This window comes from Athene noctua, chromosome 1 (assembly GCF_965140245.1).
Source record: "Athene noctua chromosome 1, bAthNoc1.hap1.1, whole genome shotgun sequence".
Taxonomy (NCBI): Eukaryota; Metazoa; Chordata; class Aves; order Strigiformes; family Strigidae; genus Athene; species Athene noctua.
Genome location: NC_134037.1, coordinates 260,336,307 through 260,358,066, shown reverse-complemented (window position 1 = coordinate 260,358,066; position 21,760 = coordinate 260,336,307). Strand labels below are relative to the sequence as shown.

At 42.4% G+C, this 21,760-nt stretch overlaps 1 protein-coding gene across 4 annotated transcripts in view; it reads right to left on the bottom strand.

Annotated features, from left to right (window-relative positions):
- Nucleotides 1–21,760, bottom strand: part of TENM4 (teneurin transmembrane protein 4) — a 601,586-nt gene that overhangs the window by 260,771 nt on the left and 319,055 nt on the right. For all 4 annotated transcript variants that reach the window (XM_074918363.1, XM_074918372.1, XM_074918381.1 and 1 more), the window contains exon 6: nt 8,162–8,371. In XM_074918363.1, coding sequence (XP_074774464.1) covers nt 8,162–8,371 — 210 coding nt within the window. The remainder of the gene's footprint in view (nt 1–8,161; nt 8,372–21,760) is intronic.

Below are 21,760 nucleotides of genomic sequence, written 5' to 3'. Positions count from 1 at the left end.
AAACGGGGGGGTTTAACATCGAAAAGTATCAAAGCCAGAATGCTGCTATTTTTGTTTGTGCTCTTGCAGCTTGACTCTTCAAACAGATTTTTTCTCCCCAATTTTGTAAAGAAAAAGGTAAAAAAAAAAAAAATCCATCTCAGATGAGAAGACCGTGTACAGCTTGTCAAGTTTCAACCCACAGTGAATTTTTACTGCAAATATAAACCTCTGAAAGTAGGGGTTTCTAATGGAAATGCTGACATAACCTTAACTATACCAATGCTGCTGTAATGCTCAGGTTACCAGGAATATTTCTGCTGCCAATTCAGTTTAACAAGTCTGAATGCATATAATTTGTTCCAGTTGTCTTTCCTGAGAGTGAGGCTCCTTTGTGCACACTTTCCAATGTGGCTTGCATTAAAAGAAAGAAAAAAAAAAAAACAACCTACTCCTATGTAAATTCATATACACACTGATACGGTTTTATCACAGCTAAAAAGCTATAAATCTGCTTTAAGTGATTCAGTGTGTTCCCTGCTGGCCTGGAAAGGTGACTCATTTCATTGCTGCCCTTCACTGAACGTGACAATCATAACTTCGCTTTGTTCTCTTTGGGATATTTATTCTTTGCAAAAAAAACCAAAAAAACCCCTGAGTCTTTGCGTATTCATATTATCCACTCCTGACCAAACCTCCCCCCGTTTGAGCCAAAAGGATTTCAGTTGGGTCAAGATTTGACCCTCGTTATGCTAGGAATCTAATCCAAATGCCTCCCGCTGATATCAGCGATAAGAATCTAGTCCTACGGCAAATGATTTGCTTCTCACCTTTGGCTCATCCCGAAGCCAAACAACTGCCAGGTTAAACAAATACTCTCAGGATGCAAAGTGAATCCACGGGACAAGAACTTAAGTGACAACAAGGTAAGTGGGCACATGTAGAGCTTCACGTCCTCCGAAAGATCTGCTGCTTGCACATCGAAATCTTTCCGATCTTTCTTTCCTCCTGGTAGGAAAAGTGAAACGGGAGGAACAAAAACTCAACAGGATGGCTCCACCACTCAGTGAACAGGAGCAGGAATAATTCATGACCCGATCCTCCTCACATGAGCCCGTTTACAACATTTTAACCGGATGTCCCAGGCTTTAAGAGGCAATGGCTGATGCTTCGGAATTCAAAACCTGAACCTTGTTGTCATCTTTACAACAGAGATCAATTTGGAGGAATGATTTAAGGACGAATTTTCAAATATGTCAGTGAATTTTTGGATGGTTTCAGTGACTTCAAGTAGATGACAACTGTGAAAATCAAGCCAAAATGACCAGACTGAGGCTCCAAACAAACTTCTCAGGCTCCTATGGATGCACAGTCAGACACAGCTCTTTCCACAATGAGAGGAAAAAGAGGAAACTCCTCATGATGATTCAGACCCTGATGGCCTATAATGCCTCTAACTAAATTGAAAGCTTATGATTAATATGTCTCTTGTTTAGTTTTCTGACTAAAATGAAAAGGGAGGAATTTAGGTCACGGTTTCTCAGGCTGAACTCTGAACATGTTCCCAAATTAGAGTATAAATTTGGCGAAAAATTATGTAAAACTGGTTTTCAAAAGACTTTTTTCCAAGCACCTCTCCTACCACTTTTTTTTTTTTTTTTTTAATCATCACCCCTGTTCTAAAAAAATGTTCTTTTATTAAAGATCTTTCTAAAACTATTGCTAAACTAAACTTCTTTTTAAACCTTTCCTCTCCTTAAGATGTTTTTTCATAAACTTCTGAAATGTTGTGGGGGAGTGTGGTGGTATTTAAAAAGTTTTCATAGGGAACACAATAATTCAAAGACTATTTTAAAGTTTTTTTAAAATACACTTGGAAAACAATTGGCTGTATCTTCCTATTCCTCAGTTTCCTTTCTGTAATTATAAATTATCATTATAAGTAACGCTGACTGCTAATGGACTGCACAAATCTCTGATAAAGGATGCAGAGATTAATTATTATTCTTACTTAACACGCTTACTTGAGTAGTGAAGAAGCAAAGACAAAATACAGCAAGAGAATAGACCCTCCGTACACAAGCCTTTTTGAAAGGGAAAAAAAAATAGCCTAACATGAAAGAAAATTGAATTTAATTGGGATTTATTATTAATTATTAGATGAGAAAAATATCAATTATTAAGATTACATTATCAAAGTTTCTTTTGCTCTCCTCTGTCAGATCCCTGAAAATTCTCCACTTCTAAGAAGCCTTACATGATTCTTTCTTTGAAATGCTTTAATATTCTGTCTTTTGGGCTCCCTGCTGCAGTTTGATTTCTCTGACTGTCTCTTCCATGCCAGTGTTGTAAACACCTAACCCTGTGCTTGAGCAGGACTCCTACAGGACAGACAACTTCATGTGTCTGAAGTCGGACCTGAAGATCAGAGGAGTGATGCCTGACGCAAAGCAGGCTGATGCTCAGTTCAGACTTTCAGCTGGTCACACTGGGCTGCAGAATGAGTCTGGAAACAGCAGTCTCTGTGTGGCAGACTACGCAGCCCCAAACACATCAGGAATACTAAAGAAATAAACACTGAACACATACATAGATAGACTGAAAACTTTCAGCAGAAAGTGCCCTGTATTTCTGGAAGATAATTTCCTTTCAGATCCTGAAGAAATCCAGCCACAGCAGCAGTAGAGGCAGATGATCTGGCCAGTTACTCTACAATGCCAGAAATGTACAATTTATATCGAGTTAAACTATTTGACAAAACACAGCTAAGGCTGTAGTAGTCCTCATCAGCCTTTTTGTGAAGGATTTATTTTTATAAAGATGGGCCAAATAATTTAATAAAAAAGTAGAAAGCTCTTTCTGAAGGATAGGAAGGGGAGGCAAATTACAAATGGTGATTGTCTTCAACAGCTCAAGGCTGATCATTAAAGATAAAAAAAAATCCTAAACAGAAAATAGGACACATCCTTTAGGTTACAAATCAGGAGGTCTAGACTGGTCCAATTTAGTTAGAAATGAGAAGGAAGATCTTAGGGGAATTTACTGCTTCCAACTGTCCAGCACTCTAAAAAAAAAAAAAAAAAAAAAAAAAAGGCAAAGGCAGTACACAAAACTGCATTAACTCCAACCATGGATTTTGTTGGCCAAGTGGCTTGTTCACGCAGATCCCACTAAGTAGAAGCAACATGTAGTTTTTTTCAGCTTCTGGGGTCAAACTGATCCTGATTTGGCCTTTTTTTCACTGAAATCAGAGATCCTGTGGAAGCTGCACTCATGTCCTAGGATCTAACCCCGGAATATTTATGTAGGTACTCAACACGTTTTTCCCTCCTCCCGACCACTGACAAGGCAATCTGTGCCTGAGGTGAGGGCTGCATTGTCCATGCTTCACACAACGCTGAACACTCCTCTTGCAATTCAAAGTCTAATAACACTGTGAATCATACCTACCTCCTGTCTCTCTCTCTAGAAGCCATGTCACTTTGAGTGACTGGCAGCGTGACCCTCCACTGCTGATTTTTTTGTGAGTAAAAACCCTGAGTGGCAGAGAAGGAACAGGACTGATTAATCAGTGGGGAGCAACAGGAGTTGTTGGAATGGGGATGTACTTGAGGGAGAAGCCAAAGAAATTGGGGTACATACATTCAGAAGTGGGTGATAAGACTCCAAACTGTATTAATTCCTTCCTACAGAGATTTTTGTAGATGTTCCACTGTAATTCCTAGAACTGGAGAGTCAGTACAACTTCCTGGTATCACCTTACTTCTGCTAGAATTAAATAAAATCCATGCCCTGGTCTCTGAAATTGTGTTTGAGAATATTAAAATGCCCAAAACAAGAGGTGATTTTGGATTTTGTGGCTCCCGTCTGCAAAGGTCGTTTCAAATGTCTACATCCAGCCTTCCTGTTTGCCTGATAGGAGCAACTTAAACAACCAGACCCCACAAAATGACAGAAGCACACTTCACACTGAATGCTTGCTCACTGATGAAAGAGCTGGAGAAAGTCATGCACTTCGCCTTTGACTACAAGGCAACATGGTCATTATGCTCAAAGGAATTTAGAGGCCAGCTTTCCACAGATTTCATATATTTTTCAAAATCTGTTCTTTGCCACTCTGCACATCAGCTCCCCATGGGGATGACAGCCATTTCCCTACCTCACAGCTGTCCTAAGCAGAGATGTACCTGCTAACATCCCCAAGTGCCACGGCTGTGGATGCTGAGGGAATTGCACAGCAATGGTCAGGCTGATGTGCTCTTCCTAAACACCATTCCCTAAAGACACTCGATTTTTAAAAAATATTTATTTTCCATGTTATTTACTGGTTAAAATGGAAGAGAGCTGCTGCTGCTGAGCCAAACACGAACATCTACATCCCTCTCCTTGGCTGATGCTCAACCTTTCCCAGTCAGTCAGCATCATCCCTACAACCCCACTGGCTCGTGCTTCTCCTCCCACACCACTGTCAACAGACTACAGGGACCGATGTCCTGATCCGACACAGCATCTGTTAGTTTCTTAAAACAATCGAATTAAAGATTGGATGTCTTCAGACAGTTCTGGCTTCTCATCAGTCATATACATCTATACCTACACGCCAGTATAATACATATGCTGACTGATGAGAAACCTGAAGAACTAATTAGTGTTTCTGAATGTCCACTAAGATACCCCAAGGCAGCCTGCTTTTTAAAATAGTGCGGAAATCCTCAAATCAGGAAATTTTTAAGGTTTCTGAAAGAAAACATCCTGAAATGTTTGAGAGAGTCGGAGTTGTTTAGCCTGGCAAAGGAAGGCTCTGTATGGCCGTTCAATACTTAAAGGAGGCTTATAAGGAAATGGAGGGACTTTTTACCAGGTCCTGTAGTGACAGGATAAGGGGTAACAGTTTTAAACTATCGGTTTTAAACTAAAAAAAAAGAGGATCAATTTAGATTTGGTATAAGGAAGAAATTATTTACTGCGAGAGTGGTGAGGCCCTGGCACAGGTTGCCCAGAGCAGCTGTGGCTGCCCCCTCCCTGGAAGGGTTCAAGGCCAGGTTGGACGGGGCTTTGGGCAACCTGGGCTGGTGGAAGGTGGCCCTGCCCGAGGCAGGGGGTTGGGACTGCATAGTCTTTAAAGGTCCCTTCCAACCCAAACCATTCTGTGATTCTATGAAATGCAGATATTCACATCCTAGTTATTTTGGGTAATTTTAGGTAAAAGAAAAAGTCTTCTGGAGTTGACATACATAAAAACAAACGTGAAAATGTCCAAGTCTGAAAAATCTTTTTTCCTTAAAATTAAGTACCTGCTGATAGTATAAGTACAATAAAACCTGGGGATTTTTAATGTTCTAAAGTTTACCTTACAAGTAAAAAACCCTCAAACAATGGCTCTTAATACATCCACTACAAAATTAAAACCCCTGTAAGATCCCTGCATGTTTATATACTTAGTTTGTTCCAGCCTTCATCTGAAAGTTTAGCTGGACAGTTTCCTGGAAGTGTAGAAATAATATTATGGGCATTATTACCTTTCTGGAATGAAAGGAACTTAGATAAAGAATAGCCTACTGTATCTTCAAAAAGTAGCATGTTTCTTAAGTTCCATGTGCATTATATTTGCAATTTACATGGGGATTTGTAACAGCAGTGCTGTTCCCTGGGTGTTACTTACTTTGGATGGACTTCTCTGGGCTGAGTTTACACAGCTGTGGAAAGAAAACCTAGCCACAATCAATTAAAAAGTGCAACACAAATCCTTTGGACAGCATTCTCAGGCTGTCCTGCTGTTGAGACAGCTACTATTCTCCAAGAATGAGTGCTCTAACTGTATTAAACTTAGTCCTAAGCAAAATAAGCTTTTGCTAATTTTCACCATTTAAGGAACATAAAGACCTGCCTTTGTCATTCAAAGTTTAAGCTGACTAAGCCTCATAGAAACAGAACGTTAAGGAACTAAAGCAATTAAATCCATTTACAGAGGTCAGAAGAGTCTCTGGGTTTTAGACATGATGGGCTTGTATGGTCTGCGCTTCTTATTCATGTGAACTCTCAGATTATGGGTTGATAGGTGGCATAATAAGTCTCCTTTGTTTTTCTCCTGGTAGCAGAGTGACGCTGAGCTGATCCTAACAGGTCACCAGTGTGCTGGCACTACCTGCACTTGTGATTACTGAACAACTACAATAAGCACGCAAATGAGACCCCAGACGCCCTGTCTTTGTGTGAGATATATTTATTACCAACCTGCTGAATCCTACACACAAAGAAGGCCTCAGGGAATGTAGTATGTCTACAAGCCGATGCAAAAAGCACTGAGAAAAAAAAAAAAAAAAAAAAAAAAAAGGATAAATAAGCAGGAAGCTGAAAAGCCTAAAGTCTGACTAACTCACCAGCACATCAATAATACAATAATGTCGTCAACCCACCATGGACCTTGAACAATGCTTTTTCTGTTGTTCAGCTAATTAGTAAAAGAAGAGATTAAGGTCTTTAATCTCGCTTTCTCTTTCTTCCTTTTTTTTTTTTTTTTTTTTACCTGGAGGGTGTGTGTGTACGTGTACATAATATATTCCGTCAATGAACAAAGAGAAAGTACATACATAATGATGTTGAAAACATGAGATGAAGTGCGAGTTTGGCTTTATTTCCAACAAGAGGGTCATCTACGTGATTTCAGATTTCAGTGTACTGCAACTGCAAGGAGTCAGATGTGTGTGTGTGTGTGTTACAGGGTGGGAGGGGAGGGGGGAAGCTGAACAGAAGATATGAATTTTAAGCAGTTTCCTGAATGAATACGACACTGTATTTCCCCCTACTCTCCTTAGGATGACAATTCAGACGAGATAACCTTCTCCTTTGAAAAACCCTGAAAAGAAAGTTTGTTTTTACCATAACAAATGCAACAAAAGAAAAGAAGAGGAAAGCTGGGGAAGAGGGGCGGGGGAAGGCACACACAAATTAAATGTCAAACTTTCTCTCCTTACTTGGAGATAACAGCATACTAGGAAACCTTCCTAGAAGCTTAACATAAATGGAGTTAAGCTCTTGCCAGCTGCAGTAAACCTCTCTCTCACCTTTCTTTCTCTCTTTCAAGATATCTTTGAATGCCTTCTCCTTCATCATAAATCAGACCTGTAAGCAATTATCACTCAAGCCGGATGGCAGCGGCCTGAGTGGCCACTGCTATTCCGCTGCTGTAATCTGCACTTCGTCAGGTTACACTACCCTTGATGAAATTTCACATTTCTTTGCCAATGAGCTTTACCTCTCCGTTTATGACTCATTGTCTTTGCAGCAGAGCGCTGTGAATCTCATTCCTCTTCTTGAAGTTTGTTTAAGCAGCACGGTCCCTCCGGCAGTGCTGAGCACCCTCAGCTCCCATCGGGAGTCTCCGAGCATCCCAGAATCAGGGGGCTGTGCTGCTGCTGCCTCAAGTACTTACCCTGAGAGCATCTCCCAGCGCCTCTGAGGGAGATGTGGACGCAGACACCCTCCTCTGGCCTCTGAGGCTGAGCACAGAGTGCAGATGCCACTGTCACAACTCACGAGGAAACTGAGTTTTTGGCATTCCCTTTTCCATCCATGAAGCCTTTTGGTGACAGTTTCTGACAGCGACAGGAGCCTCGGGGCCACTCTCAGCTGCTCAGGACCCACCTGGGCACCCTCCTCTCAGCCCTGCCAGCCCCCAAGGCTGCACCTTGCTGCCCTCACAGAGATGAGGGTTCATTTGGGGAGTTTTTCAACCAGGCGTTAAAAAAAAAAAAAAAAAGAAGGCCAAACAAACCCAAAATTCCCTCAAAAAAAAAAAAAAAAAAAAAAAGAAGAGGGCTCCAACCTCCAACTCACATGAAGTTTCTGAGCTCTGCCCAGGTACCACAGTGGGTAGCTCACCCCTCACCACAGCCCCCCAGCAACACACCCAGCAGCCCAGCACGAACCTTTTCCAGTGCCGCATGCTTCAACCTTTAGGAGGTGATTGCCCCACCACCACCAACAACACTTTGATCCCACTCCTCAACTCATTTATTTATTTCATTTTTAAAACACCCCCCCCACCACCAATACCACCACCACCACCACCCCTCCTTCCCAAAACCAACCCGAAGGGCACAGCCGCGCGCCCCAGCCAACCTCCATCCCCGCGCACGGCTGTCAGGCGAGCGAGAAGAAGTAGGTAGAGAGAGTCACTCACCGTTGGCGGCGACACAGAGGTTTCCAGAGCCACTTTTAACTAAGAATGAATTAGGGACAAACTCTTCCTCAGAGTCAGAGTCCGCGGCCGGCTGGGCCGCGCCGTTGCCCAGCAACCGCCCCGGGCCCTCATTGGCCGGCGGCGAGGGGGCAGGGGAGGGGGACTGCTCGGGGGGGGTGGAGGAGGCGGACGAACAACGCAGGGGAGGACCTGCGGGCCACAAACACACACACACACACACAGAGAGAAGGGGGGAGGAAAAACGAAACGAACGCAAAAAAAAAAAAAAAAAAAAAAAAAGACAAAACACAGACAGAGAGACAAAAAAAGTTGAGCTGGGGCACAAGGGAAGGCCGCCCCTCCATACCACCCCCACCCCGCCTCCCTCCCCTGACGCCTGCCCCAGCGGGGCTGCGGACCCTGAGGGGCGGCCGACTGCACATATCTGCCCGCCGGCTCTGAGGGCACCGCCGCTGACCCTGGGGTGGTAACCGTCCCGTAAAACTCGGATCCGTCGTTTGTTTTTTTTTTTTTTTAAGATTTTGGCATTGGAGGGAGCCGCTGCGGCGAGATACGAGGAGCGGCTGAGGGAGCTGGGGGGGTTTAGTCTGGAGAAGAGGAGGCTGAGGGGAGACCTCATCGCCCTCTACAGCTCCCTGACAGGAGGGTGCAGAGAGCTGGGGATGAGCCTCTTGAACCAAGTAATAAGCGACAGGACAAGAGGGAATGGCCTCAAGTTGCACCAGGGAAGGTTTAGACTGGATATTAGGAAGCATTTCTTTGCAGAAGGGGCTGTTGGGCGTTGGAATGTGCTGCCCAGGGAGGTGGTGGAGTCCCCATCCCTGGAGGGGTTGAAGAGTCGGGCTGAGCCAGCGCTGAGGGATCTGGTGGAGTTGGGAACGGTCAGTGGTGGGTTAACAGTTGGACTGGATGACCTTCAAGGTCCTTTCCAACCTAGATGGTTCTGTGATTCTGTGATACGCTTCGTGCTGCGAAGTGCTGCCAGCAAGGCCAAGTGTTGACAACACCAGGCTGCGTTGTACGAGTTTTGACCAACGTATTGTGAGGTAAATTATTTCAGATTTCATGTTAAAAGAATAAAATCCTTTTGAGGATTGGGTTTAACCATTCCCTCATCGAGTTCATAAGGCAAATAGGATGAAATCTCCCTCACAAGGGGCAGAAGGTGGAGGGCAGAGCCAGGCATTGCTATGTCAGCAAACCCACACACTGATAAGGGCACAAGCAAAGCTCAGTACAGTGTCATTTCATTGATTAAATCATGAGAAATGCAGCAAATTAGATTCTTGGATAATATTTTACATAAAGCTGCGCCTGATGAAGGACGAGCTTCACCTGACTGCAAGGAGATTGGATCAGGTATATGGAGGTTAAGTAGATCCGATTTGAAAAGCATACGGTAAATAATTAATGGTTATCAGGGTCTTAGTCCAATCAAATTTTTAAACAACTGGGAAATCAGAACCCTCAAACTGGTGAAAAAACTATCAGGCAAACGTGGAGGTCAGATATGTGCAGTACATCAATAAAAACATGGGGAATATGAACACAGACATATAATAGGTTAAAATACAGGACAATGCATTTAAACATGAGCTTTTCCCTTTGGTACATTTGATCTGAAAGTCATAATGATTAATCTCCCACATTTTCCCAAATACTGAAACATTATCATGCAAAATCCATCAAAATAAAAGAATAACAGTCCGCACAAGAAAACCAACAAACTTAAAGAATGATCTGTTTCTAAAAAAAACCACCACATTTTGAACATAACAGAGCACACAACATAGGTTCTTCCTAAACACAACATGAACACTTTAGAAAAGGACACAAACCCAAAACAGTGAAGCGGGTTTAACATTTAAATCCCCCAAAGCTGGTTCTGCTGAGTTTCTTTCCACCTTGGTCATCAGTTTTTCTCACAGTAAGCCCTTGGATTTCACCTCCCTGGCATATGCAGGTCTTATAAATTGCTTATAAATTGTGTTAACTACTGGTAGGAGCTGGAGAGAGACAGCTAAAAAGGGAGCATGTGCAAGTGGATAAGCATTGCTTTCCCAGTCACAGCCCCTGACACGCAAACGGTGGTTCAGCTCTAACTCTGATGTGCTCGTGAAGGAGCAAAGTCTACTCTGCGTCATCCTCTGCGTTGCAATGGAGATTTGATGAGCCCTGACATGTATTAAAGTTTAAATCATGATTTTGATTTGCTGTGCATTTGTTACAAAATAGGATGATGCGTATTTTTGATACTGTGTAGTCGGAGCCTGAATTCTAGTGTGATATGAAATGGAAAGCAAGTGTTAAACCTATGTCTTCCTATCGACCCATACAGTTTTTCAGTGTACCTTGTAAACGGAGGACACATTTTTCCAGCCATTGAGAGAGACAAGCTAGATGAAAAAAATTATTTCAAGCCTCTGACTCATTTGCCCAAAGACCAGTAAAAGCACATAAAAAGTAGGCTAATGGTGTGGCTACCCCTGGCAAAAAAATGTGTGTGGTAGATGACAGTAGACCCCCAGTGCTCTCCCTGTGTTTTGGTCAGACAGCACGCTTGGCTTACTGGCACGTGAACTCTGTAGTCTGGACATAAAGAGCAGGAATAGAATGAGCTGAATTTGGAATCGTAACCCTAAAAGCAAAATGTCAGTGCTTTAGTCAGCCCACATCAGAAACCTTCTGCCATTTCCACATGGTTGCGGGTTGGGTTTTTTTGGTACGGGCTTTCCCCATCTCTCAGTATTGCAGTTTTAGGCAAGGATAAAATAAGAATTATGAAAAAAAAACCCCAAACCAAACCCAAAACCAAGAGTAAAACCTCTTTCATTAAAACTTTGGATTTTTCATCAACTGCACTCTTTCAGAGTGCCCATGAGAAGTTCCCGTGGGCTTTCACAGTCGTTACAGGCACCTCCAGCAGCGCGTGAGCTGACCTTTACAGGGGAAGGGTCCCTCGGGTCTGTGCGTGCTAACCACGGCGCTGCGGGCTGCGCTGCTCTGAGGTCGCTAGCACATACCACCCTGTTCCCTGGAAAATTCCCTTTTGGGCATGCAATATTGGGGTGGACACCACAAGAGATTTTCCAGGCTGCTGGCTGGAAGGTGCGTGCTGCTCAGCTCTGCTGACAACAGGCAGTTAAAATGCACGGGGAGCAGAGCGGGACCTTCCTTTTTAACCTGTCCGCAACTCTGTTTCTAAGGCAAGGGTGTGTTAAGTTGTGGGTCCTTTAAGAGAATTGCCTCCTTTTCTCTGCTTGGACAGAAAGCCAAAAATCAAATCTGACCTTTTCACAAAAAATAAACTGCGAGATGAAAGATACAAGTTCTTATCCTTCTCAGACAAGTATCTCGCTGAATTTACTGCGACTGCGGGTCCAAGTAAAACAAGCAGGATTCGGCCCATAAACTTTCATTCCAGCTGCCAGAGCAAAATTTCTAATTGATTAGTACAAAATGAATTCGCAGCAATACTGGGTTGCTATGGAACCTGAGCAAGTAGGCCAAGTCACTTTGCGGTATGTGCTGTTTCTCCTTCAAAAATACAAAACAGAAGGACTAGATAACACATTCATTATGCGCACTCTTGCAATTTGGAAGCTAACTCAAAGAAAAACAAAACGGATTCCAAGTATGGGCCCCTTGGCATCAATTTGTAACAGTCTTATATATCCGCTTGCAGTGAACAGTCAAAATTATGTTCTTTGGACTTGGGGCAGGAATAATAGAAGTTGAATGTCTCTATATGAATGATATGTTCCTTGCACATATTCAGAGGCAAACAGAACATAAACTTCTATTTTAACTATGTGCCAGCTTTTCAGATTGAGATTAAAAAAAACCTGGGAAGATATGTTACAAGTCTGTGGTAGATTTATGAAAGTACTTAAGAAACACAAACTTTGGAAATAGGTTAACGCAAAGAATCTGTTTCCCAACTTAACTAAAGAACTCTGCAAAATTCAGGCAACCGCTTTAAATTTAGGGAAGAGACAACAGGAGCAGACTCTAAACAGTTAGGGGAAAGTAAGACAAACAATAAACATGCCTTCAGTTTATGCTACACATTTGGCTGTAATATTTCAGAATACTGTGTGTCTCTAGAATTACTCTGTCTCACAGGATTTGGCCTTCAGAGATCAAGAGCTGATTTAAAGCGGGTGTATTCATGGTAGTGTGAATAGAGGGCTGCCAGGAATACACAGCACTCAAGGAGATACTTTTAAATGAAGGACAGTAAATTGTTTCATAGACTACATTCCGTGGATTATACCCATATGTTTACAATTTGTCCCAAAAGAGGTGAAAAAGCGTGGATGTACAAATGCTGACTTTTCACAGAACTGATACCACAAGGCAACGGGATTTAATAGCGTTCAGTCTACTGAGAATGGTATTATCTGCAATCAACAAACCATTAATATCACCTTTTTTTTTCCCATGGTACCTTCTTCTATGAAGCTTCAACGAAGAATCTTCCAGAACTTTACAAGCGCTGAGCATGTAAGCTTTGAAATACCGTTATCTGATCTGTTGGGATCTGTTATCAGATTGGCAGCTAAAATCAGATTGTCTGGGGAGCACACTTACACTTCTGACAGAGAAGGAAACTGAGACATGGAGAACTGAAGTAATTTGGGTCAAAATGCCATTGTTTCCTGTATCTGGATACTGTATCTCTAGCCACTGAAATATTCTCAAAGGCTGTTTGTCACACTCAAACTATTTTAAATTCGCAGAATTCCCACCATGCAGGAAGGACAGGGGAAGGAGGGACAGAAGTTCTGTCCTCATGACTACCTCAGTACAGCAACTACAGTAGTTCTCACGTAAGAACTTTTGCATTAAGTTATACTGCTGAAAATGCTTCGCCTTTATACACCTGTAAAAGATGAAAGTTTCTAGCAATGGTACTGGTGCACCAGTAGCAGTAGCACCATTACAAACAAGACATCACAACACAGCTCTGGCCTTTAAACTGTAAAGCACTGGTATGTGCCGTGTATTTGCAGGAGGGCTGTGTAAATGCCAGCAGTGTTTTCTGTAGTGTGCTGGCTGGCTGTATTGTCCTGTCAAAAGAAAGAGAGCGTAAGCAGATGCTCTTCTCTTTTTTTGTCTTCCTCTCACTTTGCACAGTGGTTTTGCGTGACTTTTATTGACATCGAAACTAAATCTGACTGATCTGTATTAAAACTGTAGCTAGTCTTGTGCTGGAGAAAACCACGACCTGCATACACAACAGAAACACTCGGGTACCTCTGCCTGATAAAATTAATTAATAAATAAATCCCAAACTCAGGAAATTTCATCCCACACCATATCTGACTGATTAAAACTCCACAAGCATGAAGCAGTGCTGCAGGGCTGAGATCTTCTTGTGAGGAAGAGCCACATTTGAAAGGTGCCAGGCAGTGGGCACCAGCACATCCCAGGCAGCACTTCTGGGATGGATGGCTGACAGGGACAAGGAGGGGAGGGCAGTGCTCTGCCTGCCTGGTGGCAGAATATAGATAGAAGGCAGCGATTCGCTTGACTGGTATTTCAGGGCACCAGAGATCCTGCTGCGTTGAGGAGGGGAGTGGGAGAATATCTGACGTTTTGCTTTTCAAGGTGAAGGGAAACATATTATTTGAAGACGAGCCCTGATTGTCACATGGGAAAAGACTGTTTTAGTATCCAGGAGCCTCGCTCCCTCAGAGATGGAGAAAAAGGGATTTTCCTAAGGGACAAAGAGCATCCACGCTTTTGTCATGGCAGCGTATCATGCCTTTCCCGTGGACAGCATTAAACACCTCTGGAAAAAGAGTGAGCTGAACTAGCTGTCTGGCAAAACATGTCAGTGAATCATAGGAGTCAGGAATTGTTGCGCAGATTTATTGCTGTTCTTTAACAATAGGTGGTCACAACATTCTTAGTTCAACAGGGTATATATATCTTGTGTTTAGAATTGATTAAAAAAGCAGCCTTGGAAAAACTGCTCAGTTATTTATATTTCCTGAACTTATATCACCTGCACTTATGTTGATTTTATTTAATTTAATTTGGTGTATTTGATTTATAACTATGGAGCCAGAGGGGAAAATAAATGAAATAAAGGGGACAAATGAATATCATCTTAACAAGAAAAACCTGGGCAGCTGCCATGTCACCAAAATTAAAAAATGAGTAGTTGGGCCTCGAAAATGAGAAATAATCAGATGCCCTGTATGAAGACTGGCATATTGGAAAAAAGGGCCATGCGAGGTTAAGGAGGAATGAATAAATTCACTTGGACTTAAGTGGAGTATGAAGAACACATGTTACATGGACTTCACCTGCTTTGTGGGTGATTTTTGTGATTTGAGTTACTCTTCCAAATTGTGGGTTTTTTGCTCCCCTGTGCTGTGAAGACAGGCAACGTTTTTCTTTCTCCATTTGCCAGGCTGGTGTATTCTCTATCAAGGAAGTCACAAAGTCATTGTCAGCAGGAACTCAGGAACATTCTTGTTCATACAGGTCAGACCACAGGCCAGCCTTCCTTTGGGTGGAAAATGTTTAGAATGGTGGCAGCTCTGTGAGGGACGATGTGATGCTGGGATATATATAAAAGCACAACTGTATGCCTGTTATCTGCCGCTGTCCCAGCACAGGTCATAGACTGAGCCTTTGGGCCCTATCCAATTATTCCTCAAATGAAGCAGAAGGCAGAAAGGGACAAGAAATTACCCAGACCTCAGATCTCCTTTCCCCCCGCTCCTGAGGTTACTAACCTGACCCAAAACAGCAGAAAACAATTATCCATTGAGCAAGATGGAGAGGAGCAGGGAGGAAATTGTTCCCTTCTGAAATGCAGTTCCTCCAGGGCTTGGGGTACTCTGGAGCAGCACAGCCACACTTACAATTTTTTTGCCAACACAAGAAAATAATACGGCAGATTTTTGAAAATTACACGGGCAATTGCCTGAGCCGGATACTCAGCTTGCTCATTTGTAGGCACAACAGTAGAAACAGATTGTGTAAGTTAGCTACACGATTTTCTGAAACATCAGTCTCCAAGGCTGAGATTGTGCTGTTATTCAAAAGCACAAACAGGTAATGTAATTTCCAAATATATGGGAGATTGCTTGTATCTCTTTCAAAATCAAAGAAATAAGGATCAAGAAAGAAAGAATGTCTTCTGATAGTGACAGTATAAACAATCCTAATTATGGATCAGCATTACAAAAGCTTGTGCAGCTTTACTCGAACCCAACTTGTAAAAGAATAATGTAATCAGTAGGAAGGCTGATGAGCTGCCCGTGAAATGGCCTCTCTCAATCTGACACTAATGCTCTATCTGATCCAGAACACCCAATATAAAGGATGAAGTTCTCTGCAAATGATTACATGCAAATCTCCCAAAAGGTCCATTTTCCTTTATTTGAACACCAAACGGTAGGCTTTGTAGAAATTGCTTCCTCTAAGCTTAATGCTAACAAAAAGGTTTACACTAGCCTTGCAAAACTTTTCCTGATATGCTCAGTCAGGGCAAAGCACCCTTTCAGATTCCTGTTACCCTAGCAGTGAAGAGTTACTATATGTGGGCCATTGCAAGACATTTTCACCTGCTCCACCAAATAGCATTTACACAAATATCTTGCAGGGTGATTGGCACTAATTTTCTAAAATTAACTTCTGAAGTAATGCCAGAGGAGTCAAAACTGCGGAACACTGGAAACCAAGCAAAATTGCCTGACATTAGAGCCCATCTACCAGGGAGCAAAACTAATTCATCCTATAGCCAAAGCTCAAAAAAATCTGTAAGTGCAGCTCATGGTCAGCAATGCGCTTTGGGACCTTCCTGGCTGGTGAGGATGGCTTTTGCATTGTACATAAAACATGGTGAGGCAAACTATGGTGTAAAATGTGTATTCCCCCTGTTAACTAGGCAATCACAGCTGAGCATCTCTTGAGAGGAATGAAGGTTGCAGTTGTCAAGAGAAATCCATGAGTTGTTTGGGGCAATGGAAGGACAGTGTGACGTTGTGCAGCATCATCCCTATCGAGTCTCCCTGCAGCCTGGGGAAGCGCAGCCTTATCTTTCAGAAGACACTTATCCTGTCCCCAATTTGAGTTGGAGTGTCTAATTTCTCTTCATGGATTATACAGGGAGCCTTGGGTGATCCTATCTCAGGTGTGCACGTGAAAGTGGCACAAACCCTGGGCTTAATGTCTAGAACCTCCCTGAAGACCCAGCAATCCCACCAAGCCGTTTTTGGCAGTGGCATTTCAGCTGGCTCCGTAATACCTAAGGCCCCATCCTATGTGCAGACTTAAAACTTCCCTTTCACGCTCATAGACAGAGGTGCTGTATAGTAACAGTGGAAGTGGAGATTAAACATACAGGCAGCTGGAGATAAAAGTTGCAGTGAAGGAGAACTTTGAAGCAATGATATTTTATGCTTCTCTTGGGAAGAAACATGGTCTGCCTGAGTAAGTACAGTCCAAGGAAAACATACGGCTGCAGACCTCTGGAGTGTGACAGAGGGGTATCAAAGTTATACTGCAGTGAGAATCCAGCCCGTCTATCTGTAAGCTCTCTGGGGAGGGAATTTGGGGTGAGAGGAATGTTGCCTGTGTAAAGAGATTATATCTGTTCCTATTTTCATTAAAATTACTGTTAGCTTTGGATTTCTGCACTGCATAAAGCTAATGAACTTACTTGTTTAGCTTCTTACACTTACTTGGACAATTTCCTCCTGATCCCCTTCTTTATCCCCATTAGGGTTGGATGCTTGCATCCCTAAAATTGCATAGAAGTCATTTGCCAGTGACTGTTATTTCTTACATTCTAGGCAATCTCCTTTAATTTTGGAAAGACCTTTTTTTTTTCTGGTGCACAATTTCAAACAAAGCAAACAGCCTCCCTTCAGCATCTAAGAGTCATGGTTCAGCAGATCATTCTCTTTCTTCAGCTAAGAGATCAAGACAATCTAGTGCTACAAGACTCTTCCTAAATGGGCTTCTAAAGGGATCTGATTAAGAAGAAAGGCTGTTTTCCATAGCAAGTCCTTTCTGTGAGCTGGCCCTGGACTTGAAAACAGTAGAAGGTGTGAGGGTCCTGCAGAAGGGGAAGCAGGACGGCTGCACCAGGGCGATGGTGAGCCCCAGTTAAGGTGCTGTGGACACAAGCAGCAGGGCATGATGCTGTGCTAAAGGGGTGCCCCCCACTCTAGCACCTCTGCACAGCACTGTGCTGTGACTCTGCCAGCCCCCACAGCCCCCGAGGCTGTCTCTGTGGCCGGGTTGATGGTGGGTGCAATTCCTTTCCCTTGGACTCTGGGCGAGACCTGCTGTGTGACCTAGGGAAGAACTCTTCAGACCTGTCTGGTCTGATCCTTCTGCACTGGATTCCCGTTTGGTAGTCACCTCGTGCTGCCCCAGGAATGCATCCGAATCTTGCACACACCCTGGGCCTGGCGCACCTCATTAAAAAATCTGACCTGTCCCGTGTATTCTAGTAATTTCGATCTTCTTTGTCTATTTATTCCGCAGGCTTTTCGAGACACGGGCTGCTTCTCCTCGTGTGCATGTGAAGCTATAGCAAAACAGCAGGACCTTGAGCTTCTGTTTGGCCATTAGGTGTTCTTGCAGTGCAAGCTGTAAGAGTAGGAAGTTGTTTGTGCTCGAGTAGCTGTAATTATTGTGGAGGAGAGCTGTTCACAATGTTCTGCAGGCAGTGAGAGGCTGAGAGTGTCCCTTTGCTACAGTCTAAAGGCAGGACAAGTGCTGCATTTCCAGGGAGGTCAAAATGAAAACCTCATACTTAGTGAAAAAGCTGCAAAGATGTGCAGCCCTCTTTGCTCTAATCCAAAGTTTCCTCTTATAACCCTGCACTTCAGTTTCGTTTTCCCAGAAAACTTCCAGAATTCTTGCTAAGGCAAAGAGCCAAAATACAGCTATGCTTCTGTAGGTGATGCTTTGCTCTCCTGGGAAAGATTGCCAGTGAATGGTATTGCCCAAGAAAGTAATGCAGGAATATGACAATATTTTGCCAGAAAAAGAAGTGGTGTCGGACCAAATATTCTGATTTGCTTTACATTTATTTCACACCTAGAATAACATTAGCAAGTAAAGAGCAACAGTCACCCACAGGATGAAAGGAAATCAGTGGAGACAGTTTCAGGTTACTGAATGGCATTTCCAGTCCTGCAATGGAAACAATTATTTGTCCTCCAAAATGACTGTATGTCTTTCAGCAGATAACAAACCAACTTGCAAATGCGATAGCAAGACTTCAGAAAATTTCAGACACCATTGATGTTATTGTGTTGTTTGGTTTTTTTTTTTTCTCCAAAGCCTTGATTAAGATCTTTAAAGCTGCAATTTGAATACCTTAAACATTGCTTTACTGAATTCTACCTATAAGAAAAAAAATCTTTACCTTTACTTTTGTTCAGTACCCTGCTCAATGAAAAACCTGAAATTCTTCAAGGCACTATACAAAGAAAGGTCCCAAATAAGAGGTTTTCTGGAAAGAGGGAATGTAGCGATAATTCAAAACATATAAAAGGCGCATGAGCATTATTTGTAAAAAATAATAATATCCTCATAGTTTGGATAAAGATTCAGAGCAGTGTGGGCTGTAAGCTATAGAGCTAAATATGGGAAAACGTACACATGGTCTCGTTCACTTAACAGTCTCTCTGTCTCTCATTCCCCCAGCCTCTGTCTGTTTTTCTGAAGGATAGTTAAAGGAATTGGTTATCTTCAAGAAAAAGCAATTTTAGAAAGATGACAGCAGTATTAGAAGAGAATTCAGCGCTTAGAAATACAGCACCTGAACCAGTGTGAAAACGTGCTGCAGGTTTTGCCAGAACAGAACAAACTACTGGTCCACCTGATTTACTGTCCTTTCCCCATCACTGGCTAATTCCATCAGTGCGGCGCTCCCATAAAGCAGTTAATAATCCCTAGGGTATAGGGAGAAATCCCTTTCTGATACTACCTGGTAATCAAAGTTATGCAATAAAGCAAGATGACTAATACCCTTTATTTTTTTTCCTGTTGAAAGAGTATGAGCAACTGATAGGTACTTATTTTTCTCAGTCTAAGGTGTTTGCCCCAAAATTAACACCTGACACATCGTTTCACGTACTCGCCATTAAATATTCCCTTCTTTCCTTTTTTTAAATGTAATAGTTTTGATCGTGATAAAATGCTAACAGGAGCAGAGAATCCTTATGTTTTGAGTTACAAACAGCCCTTGTTGGTTATCTTGTCTATCTCTGAGGTAGTTATTCACTATGGCATAGGAGTCCCTTCGGTAACAAGTCTAATTTTAAATTCCTGATCAGTTAGGCTGGGCAGCCTGTTCCAGTCTGAGAGGTCTAACAACGCCCACTCTCAGATGTGTTTATGCTATGCTGCGCTGAACACTCCTCACTCGGCTGGTGAACAGACTAAGTAACATAGCAGTCTCTTTTATCTCTAATTTTGATGATTACCTGCCTGACCTCTTTCACAGGCTTGACCTTCTGTACACTAGTCAATATTTTATACAGCTATCCTCTTTCTTACAATTCTTTTCGAACTGCAAGCACCATGCAGACCCAGCTGCCTTTCATCAGGTTGCTACACAGTCCACATGTGTGTCCGCCAAATGACTATAGAGTGGAGAAGCTCTTGCTAAACAGCCCTCAAGGCACTTCTGCAGACATTACAGCAGTTCCACCACGCTTTAATGAGCAACTCTGGCTTCAGTTTTTCCCTAATTTTACCTTTTGGCTATCTGCATGCATTCGTATGAGCTGTGTTTTCCCCATACTCTTTTAAATTTTGATGGCGCAGCACCTGCATGCACAGAGGAGGCTCTTTTTCTCTCCTGGACAATTTTTCAAGTGATGCTTTTCATTTAAGAAAAAAAAAAAAAACAAAACCAACCAAAAACCAGGTTAATCTAAAATCCAGTTTTCCACAAAGCTGTATTACAATTCTCAGGAGAATTACATGCAAACAATCTTGTACATATGAAACTTCCCAGCAGTATTACAGTGTTTTCTTGTCCTATGTACAGAAAAATACAGTAGCCATGTTATTTCTCTGGGCTGTTTCTTCAGTTTACGGTGTAGTTCCCTCCTGATGTCACATCCTGTATAGTGATCCTATTAGTGAAGATAATAGTACAAACTTTGCTCCTACTTGAGTGTCCCTTTATCACAACCTTATGAAAATGCTTAGAAAATTCACTTACCAACCAGTTCTGAAACATTTTGCTGAATTACCTAGAAAAATTCAAAGCCTGACTGGAAGGAAGCCCTAAAAATTTAAACAAGCATAACAGCTACTGCTTATCAGCGAGAAGAAAGATAAAATAAGCAAGGATTTTTGTGTTAGGATAATTACCCAGACCTTCAGTTTCCTCACTTAGTATATTTATTTAGACACTGTAATTAAGCCATTTAATTGCTCAATATCCTCTAAGAACTGACCTTGATGTGTCAAGTAAAATGGTATTAGAACAAGGTACAAAAGAATAACTAAAATGAACCTGAAAAGTGTAGATGCGGCAAAAGCTTTTCAAAATGTATGACTTCTTGGTTCTATATACGAACAGTTGTCTTTTGCTCATAAAGTATTAAAAATCACAGGAGACAGCAAAATGAATGTATACGATGCTGCGGAGATCCCTGAATTCCTGGGTGGTCAGCAAGCTTCATCACTTCTAGGGGGCTACCCAGGGGTGTAGATTTCTGTGCTCATTAAGTGTCTTCCTACTTCACCTGCTGGTTCTCTGATTTTTTTATCATTAACAAAAAGTATTATCAGAGAGAGATACCTGTCTCTTGTCCAGCCTTGCTGGAACATACACAGAGATGAAAAGCCTTCTTAAATCCTCAAAAGGCCTACAAGTAGCTACTCCCACCCAAACTGAGTGGGGCCGAGAATCAAGGCTTCCCACTCCTCCGGGAAAGGCTCCAATTCCTTTATTATTTCAGAAGGGGTGGGTGTTGTCATCACACACCCATCCTCAGAAGTTGGCTGGAAAGACTGGCCCCCAAAGGCTTCCTATTAGTTTCACTGGAAGACTCATGTAGGAAAATAACATAGGAGACACCCAAGCTTCCTGTGCTGTCAAGGTGGGAAGGGATTCTGTGAGAGGTTGACTAGAACTTCCTCTGCTTATCTTCAGGGAAAAAGATAATCTTATCTTTCGTGGAAGTATGAGAAGCAGTATTTAGATGTCTTTTTCAGTATAGACTGGATTGGTCCCCAATCTGTTTGGGACCAAATATCCCAAATCTCACCAGGTTTCTTAGACTCCTAAATTATGTGTGATGGAGTATAGGTAAAAGTCACAATTAGCAGACTTCAATCCTTTGGGCAAAGAACCAAAATTCACCTTTCTTTACTTAAACTGAAATGCTGAAGTCATCAGCTGTTGAGGCCCAGACAGCAAGCAGATCAGGACTCTTTGGTTATGTCGGAGTTTCATTTTCTCATAGATGCAGAGAACCCAGAGCTCATGGTGAAGAGAGCAAGCGGATTTTGGTATGTGTCTGTTTATATAATCAATCAAACAAACACACACAGTTATGCTTAAGAGCCAATGCTTGA